The sequence below is a fragment of the Aphelocoma coerulescens genome (genome assembly GCF_041296385.1).
Source record: "Aphelocoma coerulescens isolate FSJ_1873_10779 chromosome Z unlocalized genomic scaffold, UR_Acoe_1.0 ChrZ, whole genome shotgun sequence".
Classification (NCBI taxonomy): Eukaryota; Metazoa; Chordata; class Aves; order Passeriformes; family Corvidae; genus Aphelocoma; species Aphelocoma coerulescens.
This window is the reverse complement of record NW_027184085.1, coordinates 33,568,419-33,590,055: the sequence shown is the minus strand read 5'-3', so window position 1 is coordinate 33,590,055 and position 21,637 is coordinate 33,568,419. Positions and strand designations below refer to the sequence as shown.

Below are 21,637 nucleotides of genomic sequence, written 5' to 3'. Positions count from 1 at the left end.
AGAGGAGTTTGCAATTTTGCTGGAGAACTCCATAACTAGTGGATATCCAAGAGTTTCTTCCGGTCTCTGGGTGCTGAAAACCTTGCTTGAATGAGAGATTTTCCCCCAAACTTTCCACAGGTATCAACATTATTTCTAGCGGCAGGCTTACAGATAAAACTCTAGCTGAACTCCAGGAATTAAAGTGTTAAAAAGAACACTTTACTCTAGAGGCTTGCTAATATGAAAGTTTTTAGACAAGTGCTTCATGAATTTAGAATCTTTGCTTAGGTTGCCTTTAGAAATCTTTATACACCATTGAAATCTCCCAGCAAAAGCATGAATAGAGCTTTTGTGACTCAGAAACTTCCACATTAACATGTAGGAGCAATAGGCAAAAAATATGGGAGATTGGGAAAAATGCAGAATGACACAGCCGGGAATGCCACTTAAAAGCTGAAGATGAAATCTAGAAATAATACTGAGAGTATCCTGGTGAGTAAGTGGGGAATGGTTAAGTGAGGAAATAGCACTTTTCATATTTGTAAAAATTGCTTTTCGGAGGGAAGCCTTTGAATTATGAAGGAGATGTATCTTCTGCTTACAGCACCTTAGAATTGTCCTAAATTAGCACAACCGGTTAAGTCAAATCTGAACAAACCTTTTCTCTAAGCTGGCAAAAATTCCATTCTTTTTTCACTAAAAGATACCAGAAAGGAGGATAGAGATGAAAGCTGAAAATCCCTTCCAGTCTGTCAAGTTTTGGGTAGTTAAAAGATTTTCACTTAATTAAATAGGTGAAATACTAATGTTGGATTTTGCCACATAGAAGGTAAGTGGACTAGATTGAACCAGCCGCTGCTTAACATCAGTAGATATTACACATATAGGCTTATTTTTGCCAAAGGCAGACTGCGGTAAAATCATAATGGACTATAAATAAACAGATCCTTCCTTTTTTCTTTGCTAGGCATGAGCTGGATCTGAAACAGGGTTGATGAGAGAGGCTGGATAGAGCATTGGTAAGCAGGGATGAAAAGGCACTCAGTGTCATGGTGTATCATGCATTCTGTGAGACATTAATTACTGGTCTGACCTGGATGAACAGTACAGGTGGCCACCTCTACTTAACCTGGAAAATAGGTATGTATACATTATATATGTTTGATAAATAACCATCCACAGACTTTTCCACCTTCGTGAGACAAAGCTTTTTTGCTATTCAAGATGCCAGCAACACTGCTAATTATTGCCATAGTAAGCACAACAAAGTAAAACATTTCTATGCACTAAAACTAAAGAGGCAACTTATTGCAGGCCCACACAATACTTGTGGTATTCACTCAAACTTTTCTTTCAGCCTGCCCTTTGCTGAAAATTTTAGTGTAAGCTCTCCTACAGCAACCCATTTCAGTTGCCTTATTCAGTGCAACTGTGGTCTTCAACGATTATTTTCTGCGGCATTCGTTGACACACCATAGGAACAGTCAGCAACCACTAATCAGCTGTGCCTCACTGGGACTGGGTTTGCCAGGAAAAATTATCTTTTATCCTGGTGGAGCAGAGCAGCTCCCACACAGAAAAGACGCTGGAGAGCCAAGACGCCCTCCTTGTCCGTGCTCCTGACCCCATGTTTCTGCTTCACCTACCCTCTTCCTGACTGTAAGAAATCATCAGGAATCCAGAAGTTACCACAGATTTCCTCTGTTTTTTTCCTCTGGGTTGTTGATTCTTGACTTCTTTACAAAGGCACTTTTGAAAACAGCAATTTGAAATTTGGCATACTTTAAAGATGTTTCCAAAAAGCCAGTTCCTCTGGGATGGCATTGCTGTATTTCTAAATGACTCTCCTTCCCCTCAGGGTCTTTATATCAACAACTTTGCCTTGTTATGTCTTATATAAAACAAAAATTGCTTCCTGACATCTGCCCAGCTGTTATTTTTTTTCTCTTTCCTCCCATGTACCATGCAGTCATCTGTCTCACCATTTGAGAATATATAATTTAAAATCATTGGGAAAAGTATGGAAAATATCCACAGCATAAATTCCAGAGGCAAATTACATACTTGACCCAGAACTGTATGTTTAAAAAATAGCATCTTGGAATTAAAAAAAAAAAAAAATACAGCAACTACATAGAATTACTTTCTCATTGATACTATGATAGGTGACTCTAAAAGATAGTTTCCATACTGATGCATACCTTTCAAGAATCCCTTTCCTGAGACATTCATGTTTCAGCCTTCTACCTGATTATACCTGGCCTCTAGTGACTTCGGTCTCAAACAAAATGGTCTTATAGGAACAACAGAATATAAACTGCTCTACACTCTGGGTAAATGTGTCTTCAATGACAAAGCACTCTGAGTGTTAACTCCAGAAAAAGTCAGTGAACTTCAGTGAAAACTTTCTATAAGGAGTAAAAACTGTCTTTGCCGTGGAGTGATTTGTTCTGCTCTGATAATGCCTAGCTACTCTAAAGCTGGTATACCTGGTTTGGGCAGCAACCATCCTCGACAGGTGGATACACAGCCCCATAGGTTTCTTAAGCATTCTTTTTTTCATCAGGACATCTTTTTTCTGTGACAATCTCCAGCAATCTGAAGTGACACAGCAACTTTTTATGTGACGCTTGCTTGAACTCAGTTTATCAAATTTAGCACAAAACTAGTCTAGAAGGAAAGGAGCTGGTGATAAAATGGCTTTAGGACATCCTTGTCATGCCTGCTGGGCTATGCTTAACCACCTTTTAGCAAAGCCACTTAAGACGACCAAAAGGTTTAGACTGCAAAAATAAATGCTTGCTGTTATTGAGTGGCTGCAGATGGATTCCCACTGAAGTTCAGGGCAATCAGTGCAACAAAGGATTGGTCTTTTTTGTGGTTTTCTTTCTTTTCTTATACATGAAAAACCTGACTATCTGATCCTACTATTTTTCTATTAATCTTCTGAGGAAGAATGCACAGGAAGTTCCACCTTAACACGAGGAAGAATTTTTTACTGTGCAGTGGCAGTGCACTGGCACAGATTGCCCAGAGAGGTTGTGGAGTCTCTCTCATTGGGGATATTCAAGAATCATCTGGACACGATCCTGTGCCATGTGCTCTTGGATGACCCTGCTTGAGCACGGAGGTTGGACCAGATGACCAACTGTGGTCCCTTCCAGCCTGACCCATTCTGTGGGGCAGCAAGCATGAGATTTTCATGCAGGGCCAAAGGACATTGCTAACTAGAACAAAATCACTCATTACATTTTACAAGTTGCCATAAATGCAAGCACGACTTTTATTAAGGAGAAAATTTTTAAAAAACCCATAAAAATAATTGTGATGACAATAATTTTCATGCAAAAGAATTTTTTCAATCTCACTAACACTTAAGAGGCATGTACTGAATGTGGGGATGGTATCATGGACAATTTGTTTTCTCATACTTTGTAACAATTAATGAGGCAAAATACATTCTGAGGGGAAGAAACAACCATTTCAAATCAGTCTTTGCTATGTGAAGGTGCCAAATAAAGGTGTTCTACACAGTGCTTTCTCAGGATGAGAAAGAGGTTGAATGACACTGTGAGAAATATCAACAGAATATTTTCCTATTTTATTTTACTCCTTTAGATCTCAGCCGTCTCTAAAATTAAAGCTGACTGACCTTGCAGGACAAGGATCCAGATTACACTCTTGAAGTTTTGGTTTTGGCTTGATATTTTCAGGATAATAGTGACAGTACTGATCCGCTACTACCCGATTGCTTCTCAGATCAAAGCACTCAGCAGATGTCAGCTGATAACCTGCAATACACAGAGGAATAAATAACATGAGACATGGTATTCTTCCTGTCTGGCTCTGAAATGTATCTAAGTTCTGATTTGGTAAAAAGAAAACTAATTTCAGCTTGCTTGGACATAGCAGCTGTTGTTTTACAGGCCAGATTGAAAACAGCAGTAGGTAGTAGGAAACAAAGATAACCAGTACAGTCAAACAAAAATTCAGAAGCTTAGAAAAAACAAAGAAAAAAAACAAAGGCTGAGGTTTCTTAGTCATCAAGAATTGTGCCCTCTCTTTCAGTATAGCAAATAAACCTGCTGGTAGGAATAGGGACAAATGGAGACATCTTGTTTTTCCAAAAGAGGCCCAAATCCCATCAGCCCTTATGTTTGACTGCTGTAGCATTAAATGCAGACATGTAGGCATGAAGATGTACTTTATCTACACAGTTGGGCATGATGCTAAAAACTTACTGGCTACTGCCACGTTGCTAAATCCCTCTCTTCATTTAGTTGAAACTATTTAAACAGGGCAGAAGTTGGGACAGGTAAGGTATGCAGATGACAGTTTCTGAAATACAGTGGTAATGCATTACCTCCACCACAGGATGCTGAACAAGGGAAAAAATCAGTTTCCCTCCATCGGTGAATGATAGGCTGGTAGAATATGAACTGGACTGAACTGTCAGCAGCACCAGCATAATGGATCTGAAAAAGAGGTTATATCAAAGAGTGAACCCATTATAAATGCTGGGAAGAATTATTCCACTACATGCATCTTGCAGCTTCATGAAATACCAGATACACATTGCAATAGGAAAATTAAATAGAAAAACAAAGCATAGATTGGTGGCAAAATCTTGGGTTCAAAACACAGTCAAATAAATTTCTGGGCATAGTCAGTGACCATTTTGAGACCATATTCTGAAATAAAGAGTGCATGGCAAACGCATGGTTAGTGCTACTGAATAATCTTATAGGGACAGAAGATAGGGACTAATGTTTAATGAGTCAGAAAATCACCTACTACTATTTACTGTCCCTGATACCTGGACACAGATTTTAGATGTTTAATGTTTCCCAAAAAACATTCTATGAGGAGTTATAATACACTGAGAGTACAGTGTAAAACATGGGAGGCTGCGATGTGAAAAATAATAAATAGTTTAAAAATTTTAATTCACCTTTTCATTTTTTTTTCCTGAGGTGAGGTCTTTATTTCATTCTCCTTTGTGGCACTGTCTTTAATATAAGTTTGTTCTCCTGCTTACTTTATTTTACTTGTAAAAATGCCTTTTTCAGACTTAGGCATGGAATCCTGGCTGGGGCTAAGTGCATGTCTAGAAAACTGTCTTTAGAGCGTACAAGCCATCTGAACTTAAAAGCTAGCATGCTTTCAGTACTATGTGTGAATGGATTTCCCACATAAACAAGAGTTTGTAGTGCAAGGACTGCAATATGAGAGACCTACAACCTGGTAAAGCAGAACCACTTGCACACCTGGCCCAGTAAAAAACCCTTCCCACTTGACACCTGTTCTGATTAATCCAGTTATGAGGACTTCAAAATCTCAGCAGGTTACCCCTTGTCCTTACCTCTATGCCTCTGCATGAACAGCTGGCAAGGGAAGAAAAAAGTCTGCTGCTAAAATCCTCTCCTATTTGATTATTTGTCCAAGGACACTGTGTTTCAGTGCTGCCTGAGCATCTCTGCATCGGTGGCATAATGCTATCACAACAGGGAAAACTGCTAAATCACAACTACGAAAGATGGATCCTTCTCCAAGACAGTACTGCTGCTCTCAGGAGCAATCCTCTCCCCTTTTTTCCATACAGCTTAAACTGTTTAACCACTGCCTTTTTTTTTTTTTTTTTTTCTCTCATGTTTCAAGTGAGTCTCCTCATTTTGGAAACACTGTTTTTAAATCTGCCTTTCCCTTTCTCTTCTCTCTGTCCAAACACCAAAAGACACTGTTGAAGAATGGTTTGTGAAATAGAAGCAAAAATATGACAAATCTAGATGAACTTTGTAACTTGGGTTGTTTGTTTTGTTTTCTCCTGTACATGGACAGCAACATGACTACAAATCAAGATATATCTTGAAGAGCAGAAGGAGGGCAAGAATATTGATGTGTGTATGAGATCTGGTCCACTGTGACTAAGGCTGCCCTTTTCTAATTAAGCAGTGATGTCAATTCCCAAAAGGAAAAAAACCCAAACCAGCTGTAGCAATAATACAACTGCTTCAGCAAAGGGAAGGCCTTTTGCACAGATCAATATTCTTTGAATCCGTGTGTCAGAAACAGGATACCTAATTCCTTGTGAGGGGATGATGCATTAATTACACACTGCAGAAGGGTCTTTCCAGGCTCATGAAAGCCTCAGGCACTCCTGGGAAAAATGTTCTGTTGTGCTGGAAGCCATCTGGGGAGGTCTCTGATCTAAATGTACAGGAAAGGAATTCTCTGGGGAGAATTCTGTTCTTACTCTTTGTTTTTTAAGGATCATCAGTGATTGGTATACTCAGATCTACTCAGCAGTACGGTCTGCAGTGAATCATAAAGAGCAGACCAAGAACTCACACAGAGGCTACTATAAAAAGAACGGGAGGAAAAAAGAGTTTACATTTTAAAAAATAAAAAAAAATCAGGAAGAAAGAAAAGCTCCTCTCTCTCTGGGGACTATTCCCGCATGTCTGCAGTTATCTGTCTGTTGTGACATAGAGGAAAGACAGATGTACATCTTTTCGAGCCTAATGTGGAAGTCACTCATACAGCCATGATAACAGCATAGGTGGGAAAGAATTACAATGAGCCACAGTCATAAGCTCAAATTATACAAAACAAGCAAATAAAAGAAGCATACATGTATTTTTTTTAAGGAGTATTGTAAGCAGAAGAGGAACAATATACAATATAATATATACATGGGATTCCACATAGCAAAATCTTCTTTTGTATTTTGTTTGACTGTTTGTTAAAGCTAAGTTCTTTGTCCAGGAAAAAACATCACTGGCTGCTTGAGCCCTGAAAAACTCAGAGTGAGACTTGATAGCTAAATGCGGTAAGAAATGTCCTGGTTTGACTGCACAGGGCCAACTCCCACACATTGAAATCTCTGTAGTAATCTCTCCCACACTCAGCTCTGTAGTATGATGAAATTTTTTACTTTTGCAGTATTTGCAACACCCTCATAGCTATGAGAAGTGACAAAGATTCAAGTAGAGATGGTTGTCACCTGAGAATCTTAAGCTAGTCCTCCAACTAACAATAACAACTTAGGTAACTGAACTAGAAAAAATGGCAATTGATCAATATATTTGCAAATAAAATCCTATCTGAATTTATTAATAGCTGAAGTCAGAAGTACTCAGATCTTGCAGAGCACTCATCCCTGTATTTGTGCATTGCAACTCACCAGAGATCATCCTTGACTTCCTTTAGCTTTCAGGGGATTTGGAGCATTCCTAACATCAGAGCAGCCCTTATCACTTCCACAGACTCACAGAATCACAGAATCAACTAGGTTGGAAAAGACCTTTGAGATCATCAAGTCCAACCTATGACCTAACACCTTCTCATCAACTAAACCATGGCACTGAGTGCCACATCCAGTCTTTTTTTAAACGAATCCAGAGATGGTGACTCCACCACCTCCCTGGGCAGACAATTCCAGTGGCCAATAACTCTTTCAGTGAAGAATTTCTTCCTAATGTCTAGCCTAAACTTCCCCTGGTGCAGCTTGAGCCTGGGTCCTCTTGTTCTGTCACTGGCTGCCTGGGAGAAGAGACCAACCACCCCCCCCCCCCCCCCCCAGCCACAGCATGCTTTCAGGGAGTTGTGGAGAGTGATAAGGTCTCCCCTGAGCCTCCTTTTTCCAGGCTAAACAACCCCATTTCCCTAAGCCGTTCTTCACAGGGCTTGTGTTCTAGACCCCTCATCAGCCTTGTTGCCCTTCTCTGGAAGTGTCTGAGCATCTCAACATCCTCCCTAAATTGAGGGGCCCAGAACTGGACACAGCACTCAAAGTGCAGCCTCACCAGGGCCCAGTACAGGGGAAGAATGACTTCCCTTGTCCTGCTGGCCACACTATTCCTGATACAGGCCAGGATGCCATGATTGGCCTTTTGGTCACCTGGGCACAGTTGGCTCATGTTCAGTCAGCTGTTGACTCAAAAGAATAACACCAGTCATATAAGGAACTGGTTAAAACTAGAGTCCTCAGAATATCCACTGTCTAGCCTATAGCCACTATCAACAGAGAGATCTTTTTTCCCCGTTGAAAGACCTTGGAAAAAATAATCTCTCGTAATCACTGTTTTTTATACTGATTTTATTAATACCTGCCGGGATGATGCAAGAGAAGCACAAAGTGTGGCTCAGGTGAAGTTTGGAGTTGGTAAAATGTAGATTTGGTTTGGGAGATGTCACAAAAAGTTGAATGAAAACAAGAAAATAAAAATTTGAACACAAAAGGTGTGTAAGCTTTTTGAGATATTCTGATCTGTTCCATGAACAAGAGACTGCAGCATCTGACTTCACCTTTGCACTTTGTTGGTTTTTCCTGTTACTCCAAAATTTGGTTAGTTCACATAAAACCTAACAAGTCAAGTTCTTGAAAGCCCAACCCTTTTTCGCTTGATTTTGGCAGTGTGTGCCCGAACCATTTGCTTCTGTTCACTGAAGAACACATGGCCTGACCTACAAAACTACTGTAGTTTACTTGGACAGTTTTGAAATTTAATCAGCAATTTATAACCAGCAGTCATAACCAAGTAATTATTAATGCTACTTGTACAGCTAAGCCATGAGAAGTGTATTCAACAAAATGTTCTCATTTTATGCAGTTGGGGGGAGGTGAGGAGGAAAGACACCATTTCTTTCTTGTGTGTGTGTGTGTTCCAAAATGGAGACAGAGAAAGGAAATTATTATTTCTTACCTCAGGATCACAGAATCATTCAGGCTGGAAAGACTTCCCAGATCATGGAATCCAACCTTTGACCAAACACCACCATGTCAACTAAACCATTGCACTAAGTGCCACGTCCAACTGTTTCTGGAATATTTTCAGGGACGGTGAGTCCACCAGCTCCCTGGGCAGCCCACTGCAACCTTTGCAGTGAAGTTCTTCCTGACGTGCAACTTGGACCTCCCCCCTAGTGCAGCTTAAGCCTGTGTCCTCTTGTCCTGTCACTGGTTGCCTATGAGAAGAGATTGACCCCCACCTGGCTACAGTCTCCTTTCAGGCAGTCGTGGAGAGTGATAAGGTCTCCCCTAAGCCTCCTCTTCTCCAGGCTAAACAACTTCAGCCTCCTCAGCCACTCCTCATAGGACTTACTCTCTAGGCCATTCACCAGCTCTGTGGTCCTTCTCTGGAAGTGCTTCAGCAAATTCTGTCTTACACAATTTGATCTGCTCTACTATGATCTAGCTCCATGCCACCATGCTTCTTAGAAAAGTTCTGATGGATTCTCCCATATTCTGATCCTGAATTCTTTCTGCAAGTTCTAAATACCAAATCATCAGATTGATACTAATGAAAGTAATTAATGAGAAATCTGACATATGTAATTTCGTGCTTCTCAAGTCAGTAGAAAAAATATTCTGCCTAGAGTGCTTCAGTATTTCTGGTTGTATGTGCTGATATCTTGCACTGAAAAAAAGAAGGATGTACAAGAGATTTGTTGCTGTTAATAATTTGTTCATGAAGGAAATAGAAGCCAGACATTGTCATGGGAAAATAACTTTTACAAGCTTGTTTAAAATAACATAAAAAGAATATAAAATGTAAATAATGAGAGATGCTGAAGGCTTTCAAGCATATGTTTTAAGACAAGACTACACCATAACTCCTCTGAGTTTGCCCTGTCATTCCCTTGAATGCTGAAAGGAGCTCTGTCCTCAAGGTCCAGGGAATATGCCTACTGTCCACTTCTGCATTCACGTCCCCTGATTGTGATTGTCCTGTGTTGGATCAGCTTGGTTTTAGGGTTGTCTCTCTAATGAAAGTCAGCTCCACCTGTTGCTTCTCAATTTAAGCCTCTAAATCAGCCAGACAAATCACTCTGGAATTATATTATCACTGATTTACATACTTTACAAGGTATCTCTGAATTGAACTTGCTTACCCTGTCCCAATCTTGGTTTAATCAGTATTCTTTAGGTGATGAGAGTGTTAAAAAGCCTTTAGATTAATTCTCTCACAAAGCCAAAATAGAAAGCTAGAAGGTTCAAATCTTTTACCAGTTCCATTAATCTGCCCAAAAAAAGAAAAAAAAGAGAAAATCACTACAGTGGATTGGCTAGGATAGCTGGCAGTAATGGAAACTACGGTATCAGATAACAATTAATCATCTGTACAGAATCCACTACTAATGTGGAAATGTGGAAATTTCTCAAATGAGAAGACCAAAACCACTCCATAGAACCAAAGGCAACCCCAAATACCGAAACCAGATGTGCTGCATCTCTGCTGTGATACCACCCATAACATCCCAGTCATCTGTGGAAAGACAATTTTACCACCATCATCATGATCCCAGGGTAAGAGAATTCACCTTTGAACAAGCCACATTAATTGTCACTGCAGAATATTTATTAATCTTAAGTTATTAACGGCAATATCTAGGAAATCAATGTAAAAAGAGGATCCTATTGTGATAGATACTGTATAAAAATAAAATTAACAAACTGAAAGAGCATTTTTTGCCACACACATGCAAATTGTTAAAATAATGAAAAATGAACAGGGTCGGCTCCAAGCCTTAATTGCACTTAAAAGTGACTGATTTTTGAGAGATATACGCAAACAAAAGTTACAGAGTAAGAAAAGGAAAAATACAAGTAACAATTTGTCAGAGGAATAGAAAATTACATGTCTAAGAAACTTTCTCTATTGCCTTAATGATGTCATGAAGATTTTTTTGCCTTTTCTTTTATACCCCCGTTATACCTTTTTACAACTTCTGTATTCCTAGTGCTTTTTCCCTACACTCTTAGACTTGTTTGTCAAGCTAAGAGACTAAACATTTTAGAAGTTTCGTAGCTAGGGATCAGTGTGCCCCAGACCCCAAGGTCCTCTTCAGAATACATTCTGTAAACCAAGATAGAACCATCCAGGGGAAGGTTCCTCAGGGAGGGGGGCTCACTTGAGCCTCTCATTTGGGACTCTTTGATAGATATGCTAATTAGTAAGACCTACAATGTTATACCAGATCTTCTGGGGCTGTGCATTGCGGTGTGCATTTCGGTGCATTTTACCTGGATGTGGTGCACCTAAAGATCCTTAAAATAAATACCAAGGTAAAATCCCTTTTCCCCTTCTAACTGTGTATGACTCTTGATTTTAAGACCAGGAAAAGGCATCATTAAAACCTGCCAGTACCTTTCAGATCAGCAGTACTTTAAAGAAGTATGTAAAATTAATGGTAACACATCTTCAGATCCAAACAGCATCCACCCAGTAGCTTCAAAGGATGTACTGGTTGAGCACAGGAATCACAAATCCAAATCGCATATGATATTCAGTCTACTTACATGCATAAACTACGGTTTAAACCACATAAATATAGATAGAAATTTGTAACAGTTTTCAGAAGGCATCTCATGAGTAATGAACAAAACTTCAGCCCAACAATTTCTATGTCACTTACTGGTTGAGTAGATAGAATGTAAAAAGACAATAGAACTTAAAGAGTACCCTGAGAAAGGTAATTTTTTCTGAGCATTGTGGTTTTCTTTGTCAAAAAAATAAAGGTAGTTTTATTAGTTTATTAGTCTAGGTTTTTTTCTAGGTCTCTCACCAAAGAGTCCTAGATACTCCTAGAAGATTCTACCATGAACTGATGACTGGGTAAAGAATGATCCAATAAGCTGCTCTTGCAGTGGATGAAGGACTGTGGAATCCCTCAGGGATATGTGCTATGGCATGAGTTGTTAGCCAGATGCCCAGATGAGCAGCATAAAGGGTCAACCATGAGCTTACCAAGTTTGCTAATGAAAAAACTTACAAATGGTGTGTAAAATTAAAACCATCTGTGAAAGCCCTCAAAGTTTTGACAGACTAAATTCAAATTCAGTAAAAAAAAAAGAAATAATACCTATGGGAAACCCCAATTAATTATATATGCTAATTATAAACAAAACTGTTGTCCACATTAGCTATTACTATTCAGAACAGTAGTAGGGTTGTTTTAGGTATTCCTCTGAAAATATCAGCTCAGTTACAAACATCCATAGAATTTTGCAGAAAGGATGAAAGAAGAAGAGAGAAGTACATAGCCAGGTAGAATCCATTTGTGTCCTGATTATTGTGTGTATAGAATCATAAAACCATTAAGGTTGGAAAAGACCTCTAAGATCCAAACCCAGTCCAACAACTATCTTGACACTGCCAAGTCCACTACTACAACATGTCTCTAAGCACCACATCTCATCTTCTGAACACTCCAGTGATTCCACCACTTCTCTGGGCAGCTTATTGCAATGCCTAATCAGCCTTTCAGTGATGAAATTTTTTCGAGTATTTAATCTAAAGCTCCCCTGGCACAACTTCAGACCATTTCCTTTTGTCCTATTATTTGCTACCTCAGAGAAGAGACTGACCCCCAACTCATTACAACTTCCTTTCAAGTAATATTAGAGTGTAAGTTCACTCTTTTTCAACATATATATTTATGTAAAATTACCTCTTTATATAAAGTGGATATTAAATAATTTTATAACATTTTATTAAACTACATGTCTACTTATAAGAAATCGGTTCTTTCAAAATACACGTTTATGTATTTAAATACAAGTCACAAATTACATGTTTATGTGTATTTTAAAAAATTGTGACTGTATTGTCACAGTGAAACCAGGAAAAGGACAGAGAACGGAAAAAAGGATACACTTCTTATGGATCATCTTTGATAAAAAAGTAAATATTAAATAGAATAAGATATAAGAAAGACACCGGCCTGTTGGGAGTCCAAAGGAGGTACATGAAGATGACCAGAGGGCTGGAGCATCTCTCCTATGAGGAAAGGCTGAGACAGTTGGGATAGTCCAGCCTGGAGAACTTGCTCTGAGAACACCTTGCAGCAGCCATCCAGTACCTAAAGAGGGCTACAAGAGAGCTTAAGAGGGGCTTTTGACAAGGGCATGTAGAGACAGGATGAAGGATAATGGCTTTAAACTTGAAGAGGGTAGATTTAGCTTAGATCTTAGGAAGAAATTATTTTGTGTAAGCATGGTTAGACACTGTAAAATGTTGCCCAGAGAAATTGTGGATGCTTTATCCTTGGAAATGTTCAAGACCAGGCTAGATGTAGCTCTGAGCAAGTTGATCTAGTAAGCTGTCCCTGCCCATGCGAGTGGAGCTGGAAATAGAGAATCCTTGAGGTTTCTTACAGCCCAAACCATCCTATGATTCTATGAAGACACTAGGAAAGAGGCAAATGATGATGACAGAGATATCAAACACAGAAGGAGAAAGGAGGTAAACAGTAGTAATAATTTCCTGTCTCTCAGAATGGGAAAACCAGAAGGAATCAGTGAAAATATTGCACTAAGGTTTGAAAAATGAGATGTATTCCTTATTTTACACAGTGTATTGTTCACTACGGAAATCATTGCATGACCTAAAGGTCAAATATATTGATTAGGAGAATGATCATGTTCTACGTGCTATTAATTGAAATACTTTATATTGAACAGAAAATAAAAAAGGTTGATATAAAATAAAAACTGTACATTGTTTTTGAAAGGTCTATTTAATGGTTTTCCATACATTTCACCTCATTTGCCAGAATAGGAGAAAAAAGAATTTTCCTGAACTTGTCCCAAGACCCAGTCAAGATAAATAATGATTAGTGCTGGTCACTACTTGTGACTTTGACCTAGAGATTATTAAAAAATTGTACATTTTTTGGGTATCAGGAAATCAGACTGGGTGATTTTTATGACTAATACTGGGAAAAGAAGTATTGAATGCAAACATAGGTTGATAAAAGCCTAAGTTGATACAGACATGCTTCCAGCTAAATCCAATTTGCAGAGCACCACAATGACCTCAGGAAGACACATCTCAAGAGGTACTTTTGCTTTACAATGAATTGACAATATTCTGTTGATCTCTTCTAGATGAAGCAAAGTGTTTCAGTGGGTTGACCTTGCTAACACAAAAGCTGAATCAGTCACACTAAACTTTAACTATTACTATTTCTGTGCACTCAGCCTTAATTCTATCTCTATCTACTTCCAGGAGCACCATCCTAACCCCGAGCTGTCAGTGCTACCCAGATTCTTCATCACTTCCCACCTGATCTCAAGCCTTCTCCCAAATATGAGGTATAATCTCTTCTGGAAACCTTTGCCAGCATCAGAACTAAATTGTACAGAAGACTCTTACTGTCTTCACTTCCAATTCTCATATGATAATACCTCAAATATCCAACAATATGTGAACCATAAATAGTAGCTCTTTGCTGCTAGAGCAAATTTGCATCATTTGGCCTCTGCCTTAAAGAGAGTATTGAAATAATTTAGTTTATGCCACAAAGTAAATCACTATGTGCTCCTTGTTCAAAGTAACATTTAATCCAATCCTGGCTCTAGCCTGACAAGGCCCATCAACCTCTCTGCCAGCTGGCTGCCTGTACATGCATTATCTCTTGCATGCCCTTGCAAGTCCCAGGAAGTCTAGACTAAGTCCCAGCCTTATTTTCTATCTCTAATCTGGACTGTTATCAAACACATTTATCTCACCAGCACTTTCTGCCAGTCCTAGACTGCAGCTGAGCCAACAGTTGTCTGGCTAGCTCTAGAGTTCTGTGTAATTAAGCATGCACTTTTGAGATCGTTTTATGACTTTTTGGACAATTGGTGGCCAAAACTCTATTTCAGCAGTAACTGCCCAAGTGAACCCAGTCCACATAATTTCTAAATCAGCCAGCAGAACACCCAGCCACTAGCACAAAAAGAAGCGCCAGACAGTCTCTTCTGGCAGCAGTCCCTAGCCAAGGCTTGTCAGCCCCAGCACTACAAAAAGACATCATCAATACAATGCAATCCTAATCCAAATACCTCTAGAAGCCTCCAGACAAACATTTGTGCAATCCAGTTTTAGGCATCCCTATGCAAAGGACTTGGTCTGGGCAGGCACTATGAATGATACAAGGGATTTAAAACCAATATAAACATAGTCTAGCCTAGATCTAGGCCTACAATGGTTTCCCCTCCAAACCAAACCCAAGCCTAGATAATACCCTTTACTAGATCTTTTAAAGGTTTTAAACCCACTGGTCTTTGCTGGCTCACACCTCAGCCACAGGGTTAGGGCCCTAGCAATGCAACAATCAACCTGTGAAGGAGACCCTAACAGACTGTGCTTTGCCAGCCTCACTCTTCACTGGCAGTCCCCAATGGTGGTTTCCGTAAGTCTGTAACTATGGATTTCATATTTACAGTCATCTGGTGATGACTGTTCTCATTATATGGTCATCTGTAGACCCCATCTGACAGTACTGCTTCATCCTGCTCAAAGGAGAGCAGATGCATGACATGAACTAAGTACTCCAAGATTCTCTGTTTAGGGTTTGAAACGCACACTATCAACAGAGGAGATGTTTCAGCATAGACCAGTGAACGAACACGACACCGTCAACAGAGCAGATCTGGGACAGCTCAGCCATAAAGGGCACATCTCCCTGTGTGATATTACTACTCTGATCTCAAACACACAGAAACACACAGATTTCCACATGAAAATGGACCTTCATTTCTTCAGGATTATATCTAGCATGACACATTTTTCTTATAGAAAAGAGGCATTTCTAGTCATGCGAACCAGGATTTTGTACTGAAAACGCCAAAACAGAGAAACCCTCAGAATTTAGGAAAAGTAGTTCTACTGGGATTTAAGTTTACTGGCATGTTTTCCTCGTCTTTTGCCTTTCAAAAATTGAAGTTTGCAATGGAGACTTACAATTTTCAAATGATCAATACAAAAAACCAGATAATGGAAAACTTCGTTTCTTCTCCAGTTTTGTGGTAACACCTTTTTTTTTTTAATAGCTGTTTTGCTGAATTATTTTTACTATTTATACATCTTGTGAAAAGATTGCCAAGAGTTTAGCACGTGAGGTATGTACCACTGACTATTACAAAGTAAAGAAATCCAGTAATTATGCAACTCAGCTCCTCCAGGAACAGCATGAGGTTTCTTGCAATTTAAAGCACTCTGTGTTACCAATAAAGAAACTTAAATATCAACTTTCACACTGAGTTACTACTTCTGAATTATAGCCAGGTGTCTAACTTGACCTGTCGAATAAGAGCATTCAGGGTCAAGTGAAAAGGATTACAGGAATAATTCTGGAGACTACAATTCTAAAACTAGAGTTCTGCTACATGTACAGATTCATTTAGATCTATTTGCATAAAAATCTGCCTTGGTCCAGGAGGCAAGACACCCAAAGAGATCCCACTTTGTAAGGAACGCTTAGTAACACCACAAAGAAATATTTCATCTGATTTTTTTTAAAGAAAGGTACTTTAACTTCAAAATCTGAAGGCAAAATAATCATGTATAAAGTAAGTATGAAAAGCAGTTTCCAAATCTGACATAACTGAGAGGCAGCATCTTGGATTGCATGCATCTGTACATTCATCTCTACATGCTCATATCTGGCAAAATCTAACAAAATAAATACCCAGAAGAAAAAAAAAAACTTGTTAGAAAAATAATTTAATAGTACAGAATAATATCTGTGTCTCATGAAGTAATAGCTGAAGTATCTTCTATAGCTTTTGATTAAAAAACTAACTGTGATTCAAGAGCAGAGAATTTTTTAGTGCGTAATCCAATGCAAAATTTAATGCTAACCTTAGAAAAGATCCTACAACCATGAACAGTTGGTTGGGGTTTTTTGGTGCATTTTTATATGTTCACAGAAGACAACAGATTTAACACCTGAATCATGTTACTCTGATTTTCAAAGGTGCAAACACACAGCAGAACTCAAAATAGCTCCACCTCAATTCAGCAGTGTCTGTTCTGCCCATGCCTAGCCAACTTGTACACTCATATTGGTCAGACTGTCAACATTTAAACAGGGTACTCCTTTGATTTAACCAGCACTTCTTACCTTGCTTTGATAGAGGTAGATGAAATGCAAGGCATAAAAGTACTTTCCCTGTCATAAAAAACAACAGTGGAAATATAAGGAAGAAAGTACAACCCTCCTGCTGGGCAACTGGTCTACCTGACCAGCTATTTCCCACAAATATACTGTAACTAGGCTGCCAGAAATTCAGAGAGCAGAAATAAAACAAAGTGAGAAATATTGTTTACATTGCAGTGATGTTCACCATCTCTGTATCATCTATAGAAGAGGTAAATGTGTTTCAGATGTTTTGAATTGAACAGCATCTATTTTAGCAAGGAATTTTTGTTCTGACATTCAAAGAGGAAGGAACGTATTTCTTAGTTCAGGCTTCTCCTTGTGAACCAGTTCTGACATTTCAGTTTGCTTTTTCAGCTGCTAACATACCACGATGGACAGGGGACAGCCTACAAGACTGTGCTACTTCCCAAGTTAACCCAGGACAATCACTTAGGACATTTTCCAGTTCACTGTTCAAACCTCTAGCTGCCATCAGCTCAAGGTTAAAGCAAATGTCATCTACCTCTGGGGCCCATAGTGAAAAATTTACGTAGTCCTGGACATGATACAGGTTTTGCAGTTTTACAGCTGAAATCCTTCAGGTTCCTTGGACCTACTGGAAAGGGATTTATTTTATTGCAACTCCCAAATGTTCATTTTCATATGTTTGTTTCCCCACAGAATGTGTGCATTGCTTCCAGCAATGTGTTTTATATTACCTGGAAGAATGGAAACACTCTAATGGGAGGAAACAATTTTACTCTTATTGCCAGTGCAACAAAGAACAGAACTTCAAAATGACGCCATGACTTTTCAAGCAAAGTTATCAAATTTATTTTAGAGCTTGAGGACTTCACTCTTCACTCTCTTACAGTCTTCTGTGCAACTACACTAATATACACCCAACAAACTACGGGCCAAAGACACAGACTTTCTTTTCGCTTATCACAAAGAAAACTGCAAGTCATTGATTTATATGTACCTCAGTAGTGCATATAGAAAGTATTCTGTCCTTTCTTGAAATGAAAAGTTCATAGTTTCTTTTTAGGGCACATATTGGCTATGCCTTTCTTGACATAAATGCAGTCTCTCTCTCCTGAGGAGTTTCCAGTGAGGTTTTCACCAAATATATAACCATAAAGAATTACATGTAGAATTCAAGAGATAGCCTGGATTAGGCTTTGTGATAAACATCTACTGGACAATTAAGATCTAGAAAAATCTCTTTCATCCTCCTAGTAGATCTTTATGTTGCTCTAAGCCATCACTGACCAATGACCCTCACCTTGATAGTAAAGTCTGCAGTGAGAGGCCCAGACATTCTTAAGATCTCCTTGTCAGGAAACTTCTGGAAGTCAATGCTAGAATTTTCTACGATGAAGGAGCCAGTGGTGCTTAGGCTGTTTTCACTCTTCACACCTTGGAGAGTCTTGGTTTCCAAATCTGACAAATAGAAAAAAAATTTCAGGAAACTAAAGCATTGCAATTTGAAATGAGAGCAGAAAAAAACCCCAACATGAATTAGTAATACTGCAACTTTTTTTCCCATCGTTATGCACATTTGCACACTTCTCTTTTTTCTCTTCCATCTGCTTTTTGTCTTTGTTCAACCTTTAGATTTTTAGCTCACATTCCCCTCCTCACCCATAGGTCATGTTTTTACTCTCTTCCAGACATACTAATCCATTCCTGGTTAGGCACACTTGCTGTTGTTTAACTCACTGTCAGTAAGTCACGCTCCTATGTGGAACGTGACTCAGACCTTGGCCCATGAGCACTGTTAAGTTGCCATACCCTCCTTCAGTTCAAAGGTGGGTCACTAACCACATGTTGTTGTGGTAGACAATTAACTAAAAGCAGGATATCCAGGAAAGAAAGGTCAGTATGACAGCAATCCCATTTCCTCTCCAGAAGCAGTCTGACCCATCCCAGTGGAGTAGAAGGGGAAGGTGGGTGCTGAACCATCCTGAGCTCTCCATCTGGCTCTCTCTGTATTCACAGTTCCCCAAAAGTGGGCATTAATTCAGATACTGTTTTGTAGTAGCTACTTCTGATTATCATATTAAAAATAACAGTAATTTCTTAAATAGAAACCAACAGTCAGAAAGCAGGTCTGTTTCATCATCCAGCTAGCCTCCCTACCAACTCCAGATTATGCTTTACAGCACATTCACCAGTAAACTGTTTCTGGTAGTTATTTAAAAGTGACAGGGAATTTCATCATGAAAGATTGCAAAGCTGCAAACCTTTCACATTAATTTATGAATATAAGCAAAAACCTCCAATACAGCGAGGCAGCTAAGGCATCCTATTCATCTATGATGGAGATATGTTTTCAAAGACAACAAAAAGAAAAAATGTTTTTATTTGCATATATTAAGTTGCTAATTAGGGAACAAAGAAGATAATTGCAGTAACTAGACTGACTTCCATGATGGATTAAGGGAATTAATTAATGAAGGAAGTTGTGAAGGCAGTACACTAAGAATTTGCACTGTATTAATGAATTCCTTGGTTTTCAGTGAGACCAGTCTCTTCCTTTGTGATGCACTTGGCCATCTATTTGTTTTTGGACAAGGCTGCATGCATCAGGAATAAAGATGGTTTTAAGACTTATGTATATATAATCAGCCTCCTGTTGACTTCTCCCACAACCAAAGTTCACAGGGCAAAATACTCCCTCCCCCTGAAACTGACTGTAGCTCATACATATATAAAATCCTTTGATGGGTGAACAGAAAGATTCATGGAGACATCTGAAACAAGAAAGAGATATATTTGGACTTATTCATGTTTACACAGTGCAGTTAATCTAAATCTTAACCAGTGACTCTGGCAGACCTTGCTGATTCAAATCTTTTTGTCATGAAATATGATACAGCCTGAGTGAAGGCAGCTTTAGATCCATCTCTCCAGCTAAAATCTCATTTCTCTCTGAGCTTTCTTATAGCTCAATTTCACTGAAACAATAACAAAAGTACAAAATTTTTCTACCTTGGAAGAGAACATCTATACTGGAAAAAAAGTCAGGAGAGAAAGAGTGCATGTCATGTACTGGGAAAGTAGTATCAACCATACTGGAGCAGCTCAGGAATACCCAAAGGGCATTCCTTAAAACTGAGGTACAGGCAGTATTTGAACTTTTAATGAAAACATAATATACTTTTTTTTGGTTTATAACCTATATTTTTGCTGGTCTTTAACCACAGTTTTAAATTTGCAGAACCCACTGCTTTCTCAACACAACTAGGGAGCTACAGTACAGGACTGGTAAGCCACCCCTTATTTTGATATCCTGTATAAAATCTTTGGGTGAAAGAAAATACAAGGACAGTGAAATGATTTGGTGTTTCACATCTTTGCTGACACACATGTTTGTACCTACACTGAAAAACAGAAGACATAACTTGTCTGTGCTGCAGAAAATTCCTAAAGACTTCCTTTGGAAAAGGATAAGGGCAGCCTGACTTACCTTACAATAATTTGTGCTACTGAGAGGTCATGCAGTACAGTTTGGGGTTTTTTTTCTGACCGTAAATTGTATTTACTAACACTCTAATATTCATTTGCTGCTGATGAGAAAGGAAGCAGCTTGTGAGCAGCTACTGCACTGGAAGATGAGAGTGAGGGATACCAGGAGCTTCTGTTCATGAAATAAATGGATTTGCCTTCACCTGTAGCAGAGTATTCTCAAATCCTGAGAATCCTCCCAGAGAAGAGGGATATACAGCTGCTGGGATACACCAATGAAGCAGGAAAGCATTATAGCCACCAAGTGATGGGCTAGCAGAACTCAGTGGTCCTAAGAGTAAGAGCTGGAGCAATATCACTTCTAAGGAACATGGTTTCACTTGTGTATGCAGTTTCAGATCCTTAGAGTGCAACTTTGTGTGTGTGCATGCACACACGTACGGTGCGAGTGCATGTGTGTATCTAAGGGAGAGAGATTATCGTAACAGAAACGTGTTAAAGTCATGAGCAGCTTGATGGCTGAGCTGAGCTGTAGGGAAGCTTATACTTTACTGTCCTCGATATTGATTCACTCAGTGGTATATATTTTATTAATTTTAAACAAAAGCACTTGACACCAAGTGAGCCAGCCAAAGGATAAGCAAACAGAAATGACTGAAAAATTATGGAGGGGCAAAGAATTCTGCACTGTTGGCCAAGGTCTGCTTTGAAAAGAGTGTGCCACTGAAGTAACTGGCTCTGAGGAAAACTTCTGAGAGTAGGACTCATCTGTGTGTTGATATCAGTGATCTGACAGCGAGAAACCAGACACCACAGCATAAACACAGCACTGCAGGTTACCAAGGCTCTCTTAAACAAGTGTACAACAATTTCTACTTACATAAATGATCAGGTCCTTTCAGCACGAGGCGAACTTGTCTGCTTCCATAGGGAATAGCAACCACTGTATCATCCACTGTGGGAAAGCAAAAAATGCATGGAGTAAATAAGCACAGGAACTCCCACCTGTTTTCTAATAAGCAGTCAAATACATGTTTACAAGGCTGTCAAAAAAACCCCTTAGGACCAATTAAAAAAACTCTAAGAATTATGATTAAAAATCTGAAAAAATAACTTGTTAAATGGGGTAAAAACCTTCTGCTTAGAAGAATCCAAACCTGCTGATTTTATTTATCCCGAACTCCTTCACAACTATTTATGGTTTTCTTGAATAACTAATAACTTTCTATTCACCACAATTCCACTTAAAACTCTCAAGTATTTTGAATTG

The 21,637-nt window shown here is 39.0% G+C and overlaps 1 protein-coding gene across 2 annotated transcripts in view; it reads right to left on the bottom strand.

Annotated features, from left to right (window-relative positions):
• The window catches only part of ADAMTSL1 (ADAMTS like 1), a 437,554-nt gene that overhangs the window by 101,104 nt on the left and 314,813 nt on the right, over positions 1-21,637 (bottom strand). For both annotated transcript variants that reach the window (XM_069002429.1, XM_069002428.1), the window contains 4 exons: positions 21,248-21,322; positions 18,182-18,339; positions 4,346-4,457; positions 3,635-3,773 (listed from right to left, as the gene is read on the bottom strand). In XM_069002429.1, coding sequence (XP_068858530.1) covers positions 3,635-3,773; positions 4,346-4,457; positions 18,182-18,339; positions 21,248-21,322 — 484 coding nt within the window. The remainder of the gene's footprint in view (positions 1-3,634; positions 3,774-4,345; positions 4,458-18,181; positions 18,340-21,247; positions 21,323-21,637) is intronic.